The sequence below is a fragment of the Abramis brama genome (genome assembly GCF_963993115.1).
Source record: "Abramis brama genome assembly, chromosome: 2".
Classification (NCBI taxonomy): Eukaryota; Metazoa; Chordata; class Actinopteri; order Cypriniformes; family Leuciscidae; genus Abramis; species Abramis brama.
The window spans coordinates 21,577,635-21,591,004 of NC_139964.1; the positions used below are offsets into that span (position 1 = coordinate 21,577,635).

Genomic DNA, 13,370 nt, shown 5'->3' on the forward strand with positions numbered 1-13,370 from the left:
TAGGTATGTGACGGTGAGAATATTTTACCACCGGTTATACCAGTGGTTCCCAAACCTGTCCTGCCGGCACCCCAACACTGCACGTTTTCTTTGTCTCCCTAATCAAACACACCTGATTCAACTCATCAGCTCATTAACCCATGTGATAATGAGCTGATGAGTTGAATCAGGTGTGTTTGATTAGGGAGACAAAGAAAACGCGCAGTGTTGGGGTGCCGGCAGGACAGGTTTGGGAACCACTGGGTTATACCATGGTCTGGGTGAATACTCGATTCTGATTGGCTGCAGGGTGTCCGTTAAAAAGTGATAATGGACACCTAGGAAAGGCATCCCGTCAATTTGCCTGATGACAGTTCTAAATGATTGCGCTGGCTCAAACTCACTGATCAACTGCTGCGGTCGGGTCGCTGTGGCGACGTTGCTTGGCAACGCCTGTATACGGGAGATATTAAATAGTGCGCTCGACTTAATATATAAAAACCCTCACGATTTTTACTCTAAAACACATTAAAGTATTATTAATTGATTAAATATTTCTTTCTTTCGTAAGTAACCATGGTATAAGCGGGTTAATGCCCTTCGAGGTGTCCATTATCAGGTTTTAATGGACTTCGGCGGAGGCAACCGCCTCCGCTGCGTGTCGGACGGTTCACGCCTCGCCGTCGTCCATTAAAACCTGATAATGGACACCTCGTCGGGCATTAACCCTTACTTAATCAACGGGTTAATCAATGTTAATCAATGTTGTGGAATATTTTGAGTGTATCATAAAATCAGAATAAGGTAAGACAAGTAATATTTTCTGTCTTTTATATATATATGCACACAGGTCAGAACCCATGGCCATCAGGGCCGGGCTGAAGCTGGTACCCGGGCGTGGAAGGGGGGCTCAACAGCGCCCCCTTGAATGGGGTCTGAAAACTTGGTCGTTAAGAGTCTCAAAAGCTTCAAAAAAGAATATTAAAGTTTGATGCGTTGCCACGGCAGCAGTATCTAAGATATCAATAGTCATTTCACAGTTCTACATCTGCCGTGTGTCTACATTATACACATAAAATCTGAAGCAAATCGGGTAAAAATAAGAGGGAGATTTCAAAGCATTTTGAAAATGACACACTTCCTGCTGCCAGTTGGTGGCGCTATAACTTTGACTCACAATAGTCACGTCCATGTGATCGGCCTCTTACAACGAATACACTGCTGAAGTTTCATCAAGGTCAGTCAATGTATGCAGAAGTTATAATACGCTTCCTGTTTCTCTTTCCTCACCATAAATTAGTTTCCTCACCATGGCCAAACCGTTCGAGATATCAAAAATCCGTCTGCAATTTATCATCCTCATTATCTTGACTTCATGCTGACCGAGTTTGGTCGCGATTGGATTAATTCTCTAGGAGGAGTATTTCAAATTCCAGAGGACGCGTTTTTCAAAAAACCCTAAATAGCCCCGTGCTCTGTTTTCCTAAAGGTGCCGAGTGGCGGCGGCACGGGTGCGAGGGCCCTGTTCATCACTGCTTGCAGCTTTAATTCCTTATGAATTTGTTTGGCCTTCAAAAGCCCTAAAGTTCACATATGTAGGTCAGAGAAATCCAAATTTTCTCGGGGGAGCATGCCCCTGAACCCCCCTAACTACCTCACATTTGAGTCCGTACATTGTGAAACAAGGTTGTGTTCCATATTGTGGTGTGATGATACTTGGTGCCACAGTGACACTCTTGTCCCGAAAAGTATTGCTATACCACGATACTCAATATGTAGTCCCACGGTGAGTCATTTTGTATGATGTATGACAGAAATAAAGTCATACTGGTTAATAATAACTGTAATAATGTGTAATGATTGGAAGTCAGTTGTATTTATTGTATTTCTCTATTTTCTGTTCTTGTGTTTCTCTTTCCTTCAGTGATTCATCACTAATGCTCAACAAACACTTACATATTCACTTAATTATCTCACTGCAACACTGTGTCAAAGTTACTTTTACTCTTTGTAGTGTGGATTTTCCTGTGGGGTTGAAAGGGTTAACAGTGTAAGATAAAAAGACACACCCACTGAATGTATTTTAACAGTAATAAACTGTAAATTATAAAAGAGGTATATACTGGTGACACTGTTGCCAGTAGTTTTTTTTTGGGTCACCATTGTGCAGAAGAGTAGAGCCTGTTCTTCAGTCCAGGAGAAGATCTATAAACACTGATGACTTGCTGCATGTTGCTTTATCTAACAGATGGTGTAATCTCTTTATGTACAGTATTTTTTTAGTGGTTTCAAATTAAAGTTCACAGTAATAGTTTGCTCACATTATTAGTGCATTATGAATTTTAATTAATATATTTAAAACGACAGTAGGTCAATTTAAAGTAGTTGGTTTCTGCAAGTGAAATTAGTTAACAGTGTTGCCAGTATTTTACTGTAAAAAAAACCCTGGTAAGGTCTAACAGTGAAGACAAAAACAGTCTAAGATGCAGTAAAAATGTAACTTCTTGTGAATTCTAGGTAAGGAGAAATGAGATCCTAGATGATTTAATGTATCCCACCTGAACTCTCTGCAGAGAGGAAGGAATACTTGTTTTCTTCTCACCGTACATCACACCAAACTCCACAAACGCATGTCCTTCCACCTTCTTTCCAAACAGGTACCTATAAAAGCACATACAATTTCTGCTGTAAAAACTGAACAGTGATGATGACTGTCCCTGATCCACATCCACTTTCATTACATAGAAAAAGTAGCTAGGACATTTTCTGTTCCTCAGAAGAAGGAAAGGAGACATTTTACCATTTAACTTCGATCTGACCATTAAAATTATGTTAGCTGGTGTAACCCAATGATGTCAGTTTGGGCTTGCCCAGAGCAGAACCACACTGCCAATCCAAACTGTATGCTAATTGTCAATTACCTTTGACCGAAGTGGTCCTGACAGAATTACATACAAATCTATTTCAAATCAGTGTTTACTCACATTATAGATTTATTTTCAATACAGAGAAGCAGAACATATTTTGTCTTACTTGGCTTCAATGTCGACTGTCAGGCTCTCGTCACCCACATAGAAGAATGACTTACTGGGTTTTAATTTCACTTCAAATGTTGGAAGCACTATAAACCAAACCAGAAAAAAGACACAAATAAATAAAAATTTAAAAATTTAAATAATTAAAAGCATTCTAGTTAACACAGGCTGTATCAGGGCTATTCAAATGGTGGCCCGCCAATCATCTCCATCCGGCCCGACGGCACCAACCTCCCTCCTCCTCTTTTCCTGGCGGTGCAGCTAATTTAGTTTGAGACTCGCTCCGATTGACCTGAGAAATGTTTTACATACGAATATTTCAGCAGTTATTACTGTATATGTGTCCCGTATTTCTGTCGATTGAATACCAATCATTCGTGAATGAATCATTATTTTGGTTCGAATCTTTCAAAACGCGCTTGCATAACGGTCTAAAACTATTTGGATTTATTCGGACCGCTCCGTCACTGAATCGTCTGAAGCGGTTTCTCGGTCAGCACAGTAACAACAAATAGCGCTGTTTTCAGTTGTTTCACTAGTTGTTTCAACACGGCCCAGCACGGAGCTGAGTTTACTCCCGGTCCCGGACACTATTATTAAACAGCGTTGCGACAACCAGTGGGAAGCGTTTCAGTTCGACAGAAACCTCTCTGTTACAAACCACAAATCACTCGATGATTTAACTAGTATTCCCAACAAGACTGATGAGGAAAGCAGGATAAACTTGTCATGAACGAAATTAGAAGACTTTAAATCCCCTAACCACCCTTACAAACATTTACTATGAATGTACTGTAGTAATTTACCATGGGTTGGGCAGAAATGTGCAATATTTATATTGAATACTATGTTACAGTGATTTATATTGCATTATATTTATTAGGTGGGTACACTGTAAAACCTAACAGTAATATGTACTAAATAAAATTGAGTTCACAGCACTCAAATATTACTGATGATTGAGCATTAGTGATGAGCACCTGCTGTTAACAAGCAGAATCACTGAAGGAAAGAGAAATACAAGAACTACAAATAACTTCCAGCCACAGCAAAATCAACTGGAGATAAAAGAAGACTTTAAATATCTCAAGATCTCAGCAGAGGAGGACTAAACAACTCCACGAACAGCATTACCAGCTTCACTTATTATTAACCACTTTGACTTTATTACTGCTATTCGTCTACAGAAGTTCTTATTAGAATTAACAAAGGTTTAGAAGTTGATGATTTGAGTTTAATTTAAGGTCACCATGATGGAGATCAGCGTTTGCTTTAGTTGGGCTCTTGACCCTTGACTTTTGCACTTAAGATTTTCTTTGGCTGCTATAATTGAGTGTTTATAAAGCATATTTGTTATGGCACAAAAGGCAAGGAAAAGACTGATTGGGTGTTGATGGTGAAGGATTGATGATGACAATCATCATTTAGTGACTTGATTCACATGATTCTCAGAGTCTGATCTCTGATTAAAAGGGCAACATTACTCAAAACTGTGATTCTACAGCATAAGAGCTAGCCATGTTGTGACCATCAGATAATATGAAGGATATTACAAATAGTTGTGCACAAAAAGCTTCACAGAAAAGGTATTGCATTACTAAGACTCACACATACATCAAGAATCAGCATATGAATCTCAACAATGGTGAGGAGCAGAATATTAAATTAGGAAAAGTAAATTACAAAGACAATTCAGATCATAATTTATTCATACCGCAATGCATGATGGGAGCCATTATTGAGTTGTGATTGGTGGCAGCCACTGCAACATGCTTTATTATTGTCACCATTGTTGAGATTCACAGGCTGATTATTGATGTCTGTGTTTTAAATGAATTTATCCGAATGTCTTTTGATCAGAACAATGTTTATTAAATATTTTGAATTATAAGTAAAGTACTGATAATCATAGGCTGAAAAATCACAAAACTGCTGCTAACAAGTTAAACCAAACTATTTCAATAAGTTTCATTTTTCAGATCACAGCATGATTATGTCAAAACATAACCAACACTATAAGATAACATCTTACTTTGTTCATTTAACTGTTATAAATCAATAACAGCAGACAAACAACAGTAAATATTAAATTAAACATATAATGGTCTACACAGCAAAATCCCCAGAGTTAAATTAACTCTGTTCAGAGAACATTTGGTCCCTCTCTACAGAGAGTTAAAATAACTCTGAATCAGAGTTAAAGTTAATGAGATACTTAAGTGATTAATTAAGTGATGATTGGGCATTAATGATGAACACCTGCTGTTAACAAGTTCTCAGCAGAGGAGGATTAAACAACTCCATAAACAGCATTACCAGCTTTATTTATTACTAACCAGATTTACTTTATTTCTGTCATACGTTTACAGAAGTTCGTATTGAGAATTAACAGAGGTTTAGATGTTGACGATTTATTGAAAATGTATGATCACCATTATCGTGATGAGTGTTTCCTTTAGTTGGGCAGTTTGACTCTAGCTTTTTTTTTTTTTTTGAGTGTTTGTGGTTTTTGTAACAGCTTTTACCAAAACATGTAATTTGTTGCAAAGAATGCCAGATGCAAAGATCTTCAGGTGATCTAGTTTTTAACAATAAAAAGTAGAATGATGCACTTATATCATCACTGTCCAAAAGTGGTCATTTGATGTTAATAGATTATATTCACTAACAATACTCTCTTGCCACAGATCGGACGTTTTGAATTTTTTAAATACATAATAGGGGATTTTTTTTTCTAAGACACAGACATCAAGAATCAGCATATGAATCTCAACAATGGTGACATGTTTCATGCCGCAATGCATCCTGGGAGCCATGAGTTTTATACTATTGTGGCTCCCAGCATGCATTGCAGCATGAAGCATGTCACCATTGTTGAGATTCATATGCTGATTCTTGATGTCTGTGTCTTAGAAAAAAAAAAATCCCCTATTATGTATTTAAAAAATTCAAAATGTCCAATCTGTGGCAAGAGAGTATTGTTAGTGAATATAATCTATTAACATCAAATGACCACTTTTGGACAGTAATGATATAAGCACATTTTTTTACTATCTGCTGTTAAAAACTAGATCACCTGATCATCTTTGTTTTTGGCTTTCTTTGTAACAAATTACATGTTTTGGTAAAAGCTGTTACAAAAACCACAAACTTGCAAGAAGAGTCAAACTGCCCAACTGAAGGAAACACTCATCACTATAATGGTGATCATACATTTTCAATAAATCATCAACATCTAAACCTCTGTTAATTCTCAATAAGACCTTCTGTAGACGTCTGACAGAAATAAAGTCAGTCTGGGGTGCGTTTCCCGAAAGCATTGTTGGCCAACTATGGTCGCAAGTTCCGTCGTTACCAATAGAGTTCAATGGACATTGTGATGAACTTGCGACCATAGTTGGCCAACGATGCTTTCGAGAAACGCACCCCTGGTTAGTAATAAGTGAAGCTGGTAATGCTGTTTATGGAGTTGTTTAATCCTCCTCTGCTGAGAACTTGTTAACAGCAGGTGTTCATCATTAATGCCCAATCATCACTTAATTAATCACTTAAGTATCTCATTAACTTTAACTCTGATTCAGAGTTATTTTAACTCTCTTTAGAGAGGGACCAAATGTTCTCTGAACAGAGTTAATTTAACTCTGGGGATTTTGCTGTGTAGAGCCCAACTAAAGCAAACACCCATCACCTTAATGGTAACTTACAATTTGTGATTTTCTCGCTGATTCTGCTTGTTAACATCAGGTGTCTTCAATAATGCTCAATCATCACTAAATGAATCACTTAATTATCTCATCAGCCCTAAATGCCGCTCCATCTGAAAGCAGGTGATGGCGATTTACTACTAATCAAGGAACCGGCTTTACTGACGAGATGCGCATAACAATATCGCGATTTAAATCGCCCAGCCCTACACTGAAGGAAAGAGAAACACAAGACCTACAACAGACTTTTAGTCACAGCCTTAGATTAAATCAACTAAAGATAAAACGAAGAGATTCAATCTGTGAAGATCTCAGCAGAGGAGGATTAAACAACTCCACAAACAGCATTACCAGCTTCCCTTATTACTAACCAGACTGACTTTATTTCTGTCAGACGTCTACAGTTCTTATTGAAAATTAACAGAGGTTTAGATGTTGATGTTTTAAAATCACCATTAAAAAAATCACCATTATTGTGAACAGTGTTGCCTTTAGTTGTGCAATTTGACTCTTGACTTCTTATGGGAGTTTATGGTCTTTGTAACAGTGTTTACTAAAACACATAATTTGTTGCAAGGAAAGCCAGAATCAAAGACAGTCAGGTGATAGACCTATAGTTTTCAACATCATAAAGTTTACAAATTTTATCATTGACTGAAAGTGGTTATTTGTTATTAATATATATATATTTTTATTAACATTGACTTCTTTCTTCAGATCAGGCATCAAGCTGATTTTTTTTATTTATTTTTTTTTATTATTATTGGGAAAGTAATCTTTGGACAAACACACAGACATCAAGAATCCACATATGAATCTCAACAATGGTGACATGCTTTTTATGCCGCAATGCATTCTGGGAGGCACCATAGTATAAAACGCTTGGCTCCCAGCATGCATTGCAGCATGAAGCATGTCACCATTGTTGAGATTCATATGCTGCTTCTTGATGTCTGTCAGCAATGTATATAAAAATAAAAATGTCTGCTCTGTATCAAGAAAGGTGTAAGCTATTTTTTAATAACAAATGACAACTTATGATTAGGATAATTATTATACTTTATAATAATGAAAACTACACCACCTGAACACCTTTGTTTTGACATTCTTTGTAACAAATTATGTACTTTGATAAATACTGTTACAAAGACCAAAATTGTACTTAAAATGCCAAGATTCAAACTGCCCAACTAAAGGACACACCGATCACCATAATGATGGCCAAATATTTTAAAACATCAACATCTAAACCTCTGTTCATAGACATATGACAGAAATAAAGTCAGTCTGGTTAGTAATAAGTGAAGCTGGTAATGCTGTTTGTGGAGTTGTTTAATCCTCTTCTGCTGAGATCTTCACAGATTTAATGTCTTCTTTTATCTTCATCTGATTTAATGTGACTGTGACTGGAAGTCAGTTGTAGTTCTTGTGTTCCTCTTTCCTTCAGTGATTCTGCTTGTTAACTGCAGGTGTTCATCACTAATGTTCAATCATCACTCAATTAATCACTTAATTATCTCATTAACTTTAACACTGCTTCAGTGTTATTTTAACACTCTGTAGAGTGGGACCATATTTGCTCTGAGCAGTGTTGATTTAACACTGGGGATTTTGCTGTGTACATTTTTACTGTAAAATATCTGCCACCTCAAATAAGCTTTTGTTTGCCAATTTTTGCTCATATGTTAAATATGGTATGTTTTGTATGTAATGAATCCTTAACTTTGAAATATGTATGATAAAATGTATACTTTAGTTTTTACAAAGAAAGATTACACTTGAATTGTTGTTGTAATTGTAACATTTTTAATAAAAAATATATATATTTACAAGGTAGATGTAAACAAATTTTAAAAGGTAAATATAAGCCTTTTCTTTAAATAATTTTTATTGTGTTTTATTATTGACAAATTTGGGGAGAGGATACATATTCCAAAACTGAAAATACAGTATGAGAATTAACTGCACGATTACTAGACATGTTTTCCTTGGATATTATACAATTTGCAAGCACAATTTGTGGAAAAATAAAAAAAATTGAGATGCTTACAACTGTGAACCAATTTGGTATATATATATATATATATATATATATATATATATATATATATATATATATATATATATATATATATATATATATATATATATATATATATATATATTAGGGCTGTCAATCGATTAAAAATTTTAATCGATTAATCGTATGATTGTCATGAGTTAACTCGTGATTAATCGCACATTTTTTTATTTGTTCTAAATGTACCTTAAATTAATACTTTTCAAGTTTGTAATACTCTAATCAACGTGGGCATGGATAAATATGGATGCTTTATGCAAATGTATGTTTATTATTGAAACCATAGTCAACATAGAGCATGAAGACGAGACATGTTTCAAAGGTCATAGATGTTTTTCAAAGAACTTGTTCATGTCTATTAGACACATGTAGAAAGAACAAAGAAATACCAGGTTCCCATTACTTCTCTTTCTTTGCACTGAGCAATTAACACAAACATGTTTAGATTTTTGCATGACAGGGCAGCTCTTCTGAAAATGCTAAATGTACATTTATTATTTATTATTAGGCTACATTATAGTTTGTCTCTCTCTGTGCCCATTTTGATGAAGCTAAATTCTCAATAAAACTGTTTTCATTGGTATATTTTGCTGTTTCTGTTGTCAAACAACGGAATGAATATGAAATGGTGACTGAAACGCGACCCATTAAGACATAACCAGCTCTCCCTTCCAAGATGTTAATCTGCACAATAATCCTGATAATCGAGCCGTCGTCTGATGAAATCAAATACACATAAGATAAACACAATATCTGTTTTGCGATTTCGGCTATACTTGCATGTAAAATTAGAGAAGCAACATCATATCTGTGTTTAACTGAATTAAAGCGCTGCTCCTCTCTCCAGCGCGAGACGCAGAGAGAGAGAGAGAGAGAGGCGCGCGCGCGCGTGCTGGGAGAGCAGTACCGGCGGTACCGGTAGATTCTCAGAAACTAAATAAGGTTTGGGCGCTTTGTTGAAGGGAAAAAAACGCTAAATGGGTCGCTAAGTTGGCAACACTGTGTATCTCCATTTCTCCAACTAGGTTTTGGGCCACGGGTCAAACAGAAAATACGCGCTGCGTTAATCGAGCGTTAAAAAAAATAGTGCCGTTAATATGATTTTGCGTTAACGCGTTATTAACGCGGTAACTTTGACAGCCCTAATATATATATATATATATATATATATATATATATATATATATATATATATATATATATATATATATATATATTGCTTTTGCATTCTTTCTTGTGACACACCTGAATGAATGGCTCATTAAGTATGCAGGCCCCATTGTCTCCTCAGGTGCAAACCACTAAATATGCATGATGGTGTTGGATCGTTGACGCCCACTCGCATATTGCCTTTCCAAACAGAAAGTGTTTTGCAAAATTTAAATCAATGTATTGTTCTATGTGAATGATTAGGCAGGATTATTTTCAGATCATTTTGAAGAACAAACTCTAGGCGACAACATCCATTTGTCAAAAGTCTTATTGACACATATTTAGTATGTGTTTTGTGGCCTTATTTCAGAAACTTTAGTTTTTAGTTTTTTCAATAACCATGCATAAACATTATTCTCTCAAAAATGAAAACATGAACAGATATGTTGCTCACATATTATGGTAGCCCTGTTTGTGCTAAATAGAGTGAAATTACACCTTTGCCATTAATATGTTTATAGTTTATAAACACAGAGTTGTAACAACCAGAGAAAAACTAATGTTAAAAAGTAAAGGGTCAAGAGCCCAACTAAAGCAAACAGTGGTCACCATAATGGTGACATGAAACGAAACATTCCATAAAACATTACCATCTAAACTTCTGTTAAATCTAAATAAGACCGTGTGTAGATGTATGACAGAAATAAAATCAAACTGGTAAAATAATAAGTGCAATAATGGTTCAAAGTCAGTAGTTCTTGTGTTTCTCTTTTTTCTGTTCTTGTTTCTCTTTCCTTCAGTGATTCTGCTTGTTATCATCAGGTGTCACCACTAATGGCCAATCATCACTTAATTAATCACTTAATTATCTCATTAACTTCAACACTGCTTCAGTGTTAATTTTAACACTCTGTAGTGTGGACACATATGTACACTGAGGAGTGTTAATGTAACACTGGGGATTTTGCTGTGTATCTCTCTCTCTCTCTCTCTCTCTCTCTCTCTCTCTCTCTCTCTCTCTCTCTCTCTCTCTATATATATATATATATATATATATATATATATATATATATATATATATATATATATATATATATATATTTATATATATATATATGTGTGTGTGTGTGTGTGTGTATGTATATATATGTATGTTTCATCAACATAAAAAAATATGTTTGACAAATGTCATAACTGACCAAAAAAGGCAACATGTTACACTCAAAAAAATCATGGAAATGATTTCCACATGATTAACTTGCTTTATTTCAGCATTATGCAATTCTGTTATTCCAATTTAATGTACTTACGTTGGGTCAACTTAATTTATTAAGGTTGATTCAACTTATTTACTATGGTTGGACACAGCTTAATTTAATAGTGTCAGCCCAGCTAATTTACTTAATTTGCATTCAACTTATGTGTTTGTTATTTTCATTCACCCATTCATATTTTATTTATTTTAGTGACACATAATTAAATGAATAGACTATAGCTAGCTTTTTGCTAGCAGTAACACATTTTAACATCTTAAATGCTAAGATTTACATGCTCCTTCAACCAAAGCAGTTAAAAGTAACCTAATCAGTCCACAGCCAAACAAAATGCTCCACACTTCTCCACAATGGTAACCCACTGTATTTTAAATGGTTCTAATAATTCCAACGTAATTGAACATTAAACACAATTACACACTATCAAGTCTTCCCCTTTTCTCATTGTCTCAAAAAAACATAAAGTAACACTTCATTTTAACATTTATTCTCTCTTAATTCAACCATATGCAAAGCATGCTGGGAACTAACAAGCACTGCCCAGTTTCAGTTAATGCAACACAAATCATTCATGTAATCCAACACAAACGGATTAAGTAAACTTAAATTTTACATATTAAGCAGATTGAACACAATCAAATTAAGTTAGGGCAAAATGGCAGTTGGCGTCATTAACCAGAGTTGTATAGTCCAGGAGTCAGAAAGTAAAAGTCCTGCCATGTGTTTATTCCACCCATGAACTCAGTCAGCTGATTTCACTAATTAGTTCTCTCTCCTGCAGAATTAGCAAATCCAGGTGATGGGAACAAAATACTGAGGAGGACTTTTACTTTCTGAACCTGGACTTTACACCTCTGCATAGCAATGCCACATGTCAGCCAAGAGCAAAGAAATAAACCAGAACTGGACCTTATCGTAGCCAAAAAATAGTAATTTCAGCCACAGCCTCAGATTAAATCAACTGAAGAGGAAAGAAGACATTAAATCTGTGAAGATCTCAGCAGAGGAGGATTAAACAACTCCACAAACAGCATTACCAGCTTCACTTATTACTAACCAGACTGACTTTATTTCTGTCAGACTTCTACAAAAGTTTTATTGAGAATTAACAGAGGTTTAACTCTAATGTGTTTCATTTGAAGTCACCATAACAGTGATTAGTGTTTCCATTAGTTGGGCTCTTAAATCTTATTATATATTTTATCTTTATTGGCCGTTGTGACAGTGTGTTTGTCAAAAACACATTTGCAGCAGCAAAGAAAGCTAAAGTGAAATGAGATCAGGTGATGATGGTTACCTGTTGATGGTCTTATAATCATCATGAAATAGACTGATTCACTGAGGTATTTTAATCTAATCCCTGTGTTACTGCAGCATGAGATCCAGCAATATTATCACAATAAGTTAGAAGACTTTAACAAACATAAGCATGCAAAAATCAGTTTATTATGACACACACAGACATCAACAATCAGCGTATGAATCTCAACAATGGTGACAATCAAAAGTACCATGCTGCAATGCATGCTGGGTACCAGCATAGTACAAAACTCCCAGCATGCATTGCAACATGAATAAATTATGCAGCTGAATTGTCCTATAATTTTGTTTGATTCTAAGTATTTGCTTTTATATTTTGCTGTTGTTTTTGTTGTGAATTAGTATCTTTTCAGTGAGGGTCTGAATTAATCTGTTCATCTTAATATTTGTCATTGTCACCATTGTTGAGATTCATACGCTGATTGTTGATTTCTGTGTGTGTCAGCATAAGGCTTTTTTGTTGTTGTTGTTTCATCCTTGTTAAAAGATTTAAACCAATTTATATATTGCTGGATCTCATGCTGCAGTAACGCAGAGTTTGTTATGTGAATATATTAGTGCAGTGGTTCCCAAACCTGTCCTGAAGGACCCCCAACACTGCACGTTTTCTTTGTCTCCCTAATCAAACACACCTGATTCAACTCATCAGCTCATTAACCCATGTGATAATGAGCTGATGAGTTGAATCAGGTGTGTTTGATTAGGGAGACAAAGAAAACGTGCAGTGTTGGGGGTCCTTCAGGACAGGTTTGGGAACCACTGCATTAGTGGAACAACATAATTGTTTGATTATAAAAACCTCAGTGAATCAGTCTATTTCATGATG

At 35.5% G+C, this 13,370-nt stretch overlaps 1 protein-coding gene across 12 annotated transcripts in view; it reads right to left on the reverse strand.

The window, feature by feature from the left end:
* The window catches only part of LOC311077813 (complement C3-like), a 501,390-nt gene that overhangs the window by 471,920 nt on the left and 16,100 nt on the right, over positions 1–13,370 (reverse strand). For 11 of the 12 annotated variants that reach the window (XM_084106433.1, XM_084106430.1, XM_084106442.1 and 8 more), the window contains exons 7-8: positions 3,013–3,100; positions 2,538–2,640 (exon numbers count right to left, since the gene is read on the reverse strand). In XM_084106433.1, coding sequence (XP_083962559.1) covers positions 2,538–2,640; positions 3,013–3,100 — 191 coding nt within the window. The remainder of the gene's footprint in view (positions 1–2,537; positions 2,641–3,012; positions 3,101–13,370) is intronic. The other variant, XM_084106434.1, reaches the window with a different exon arrangement.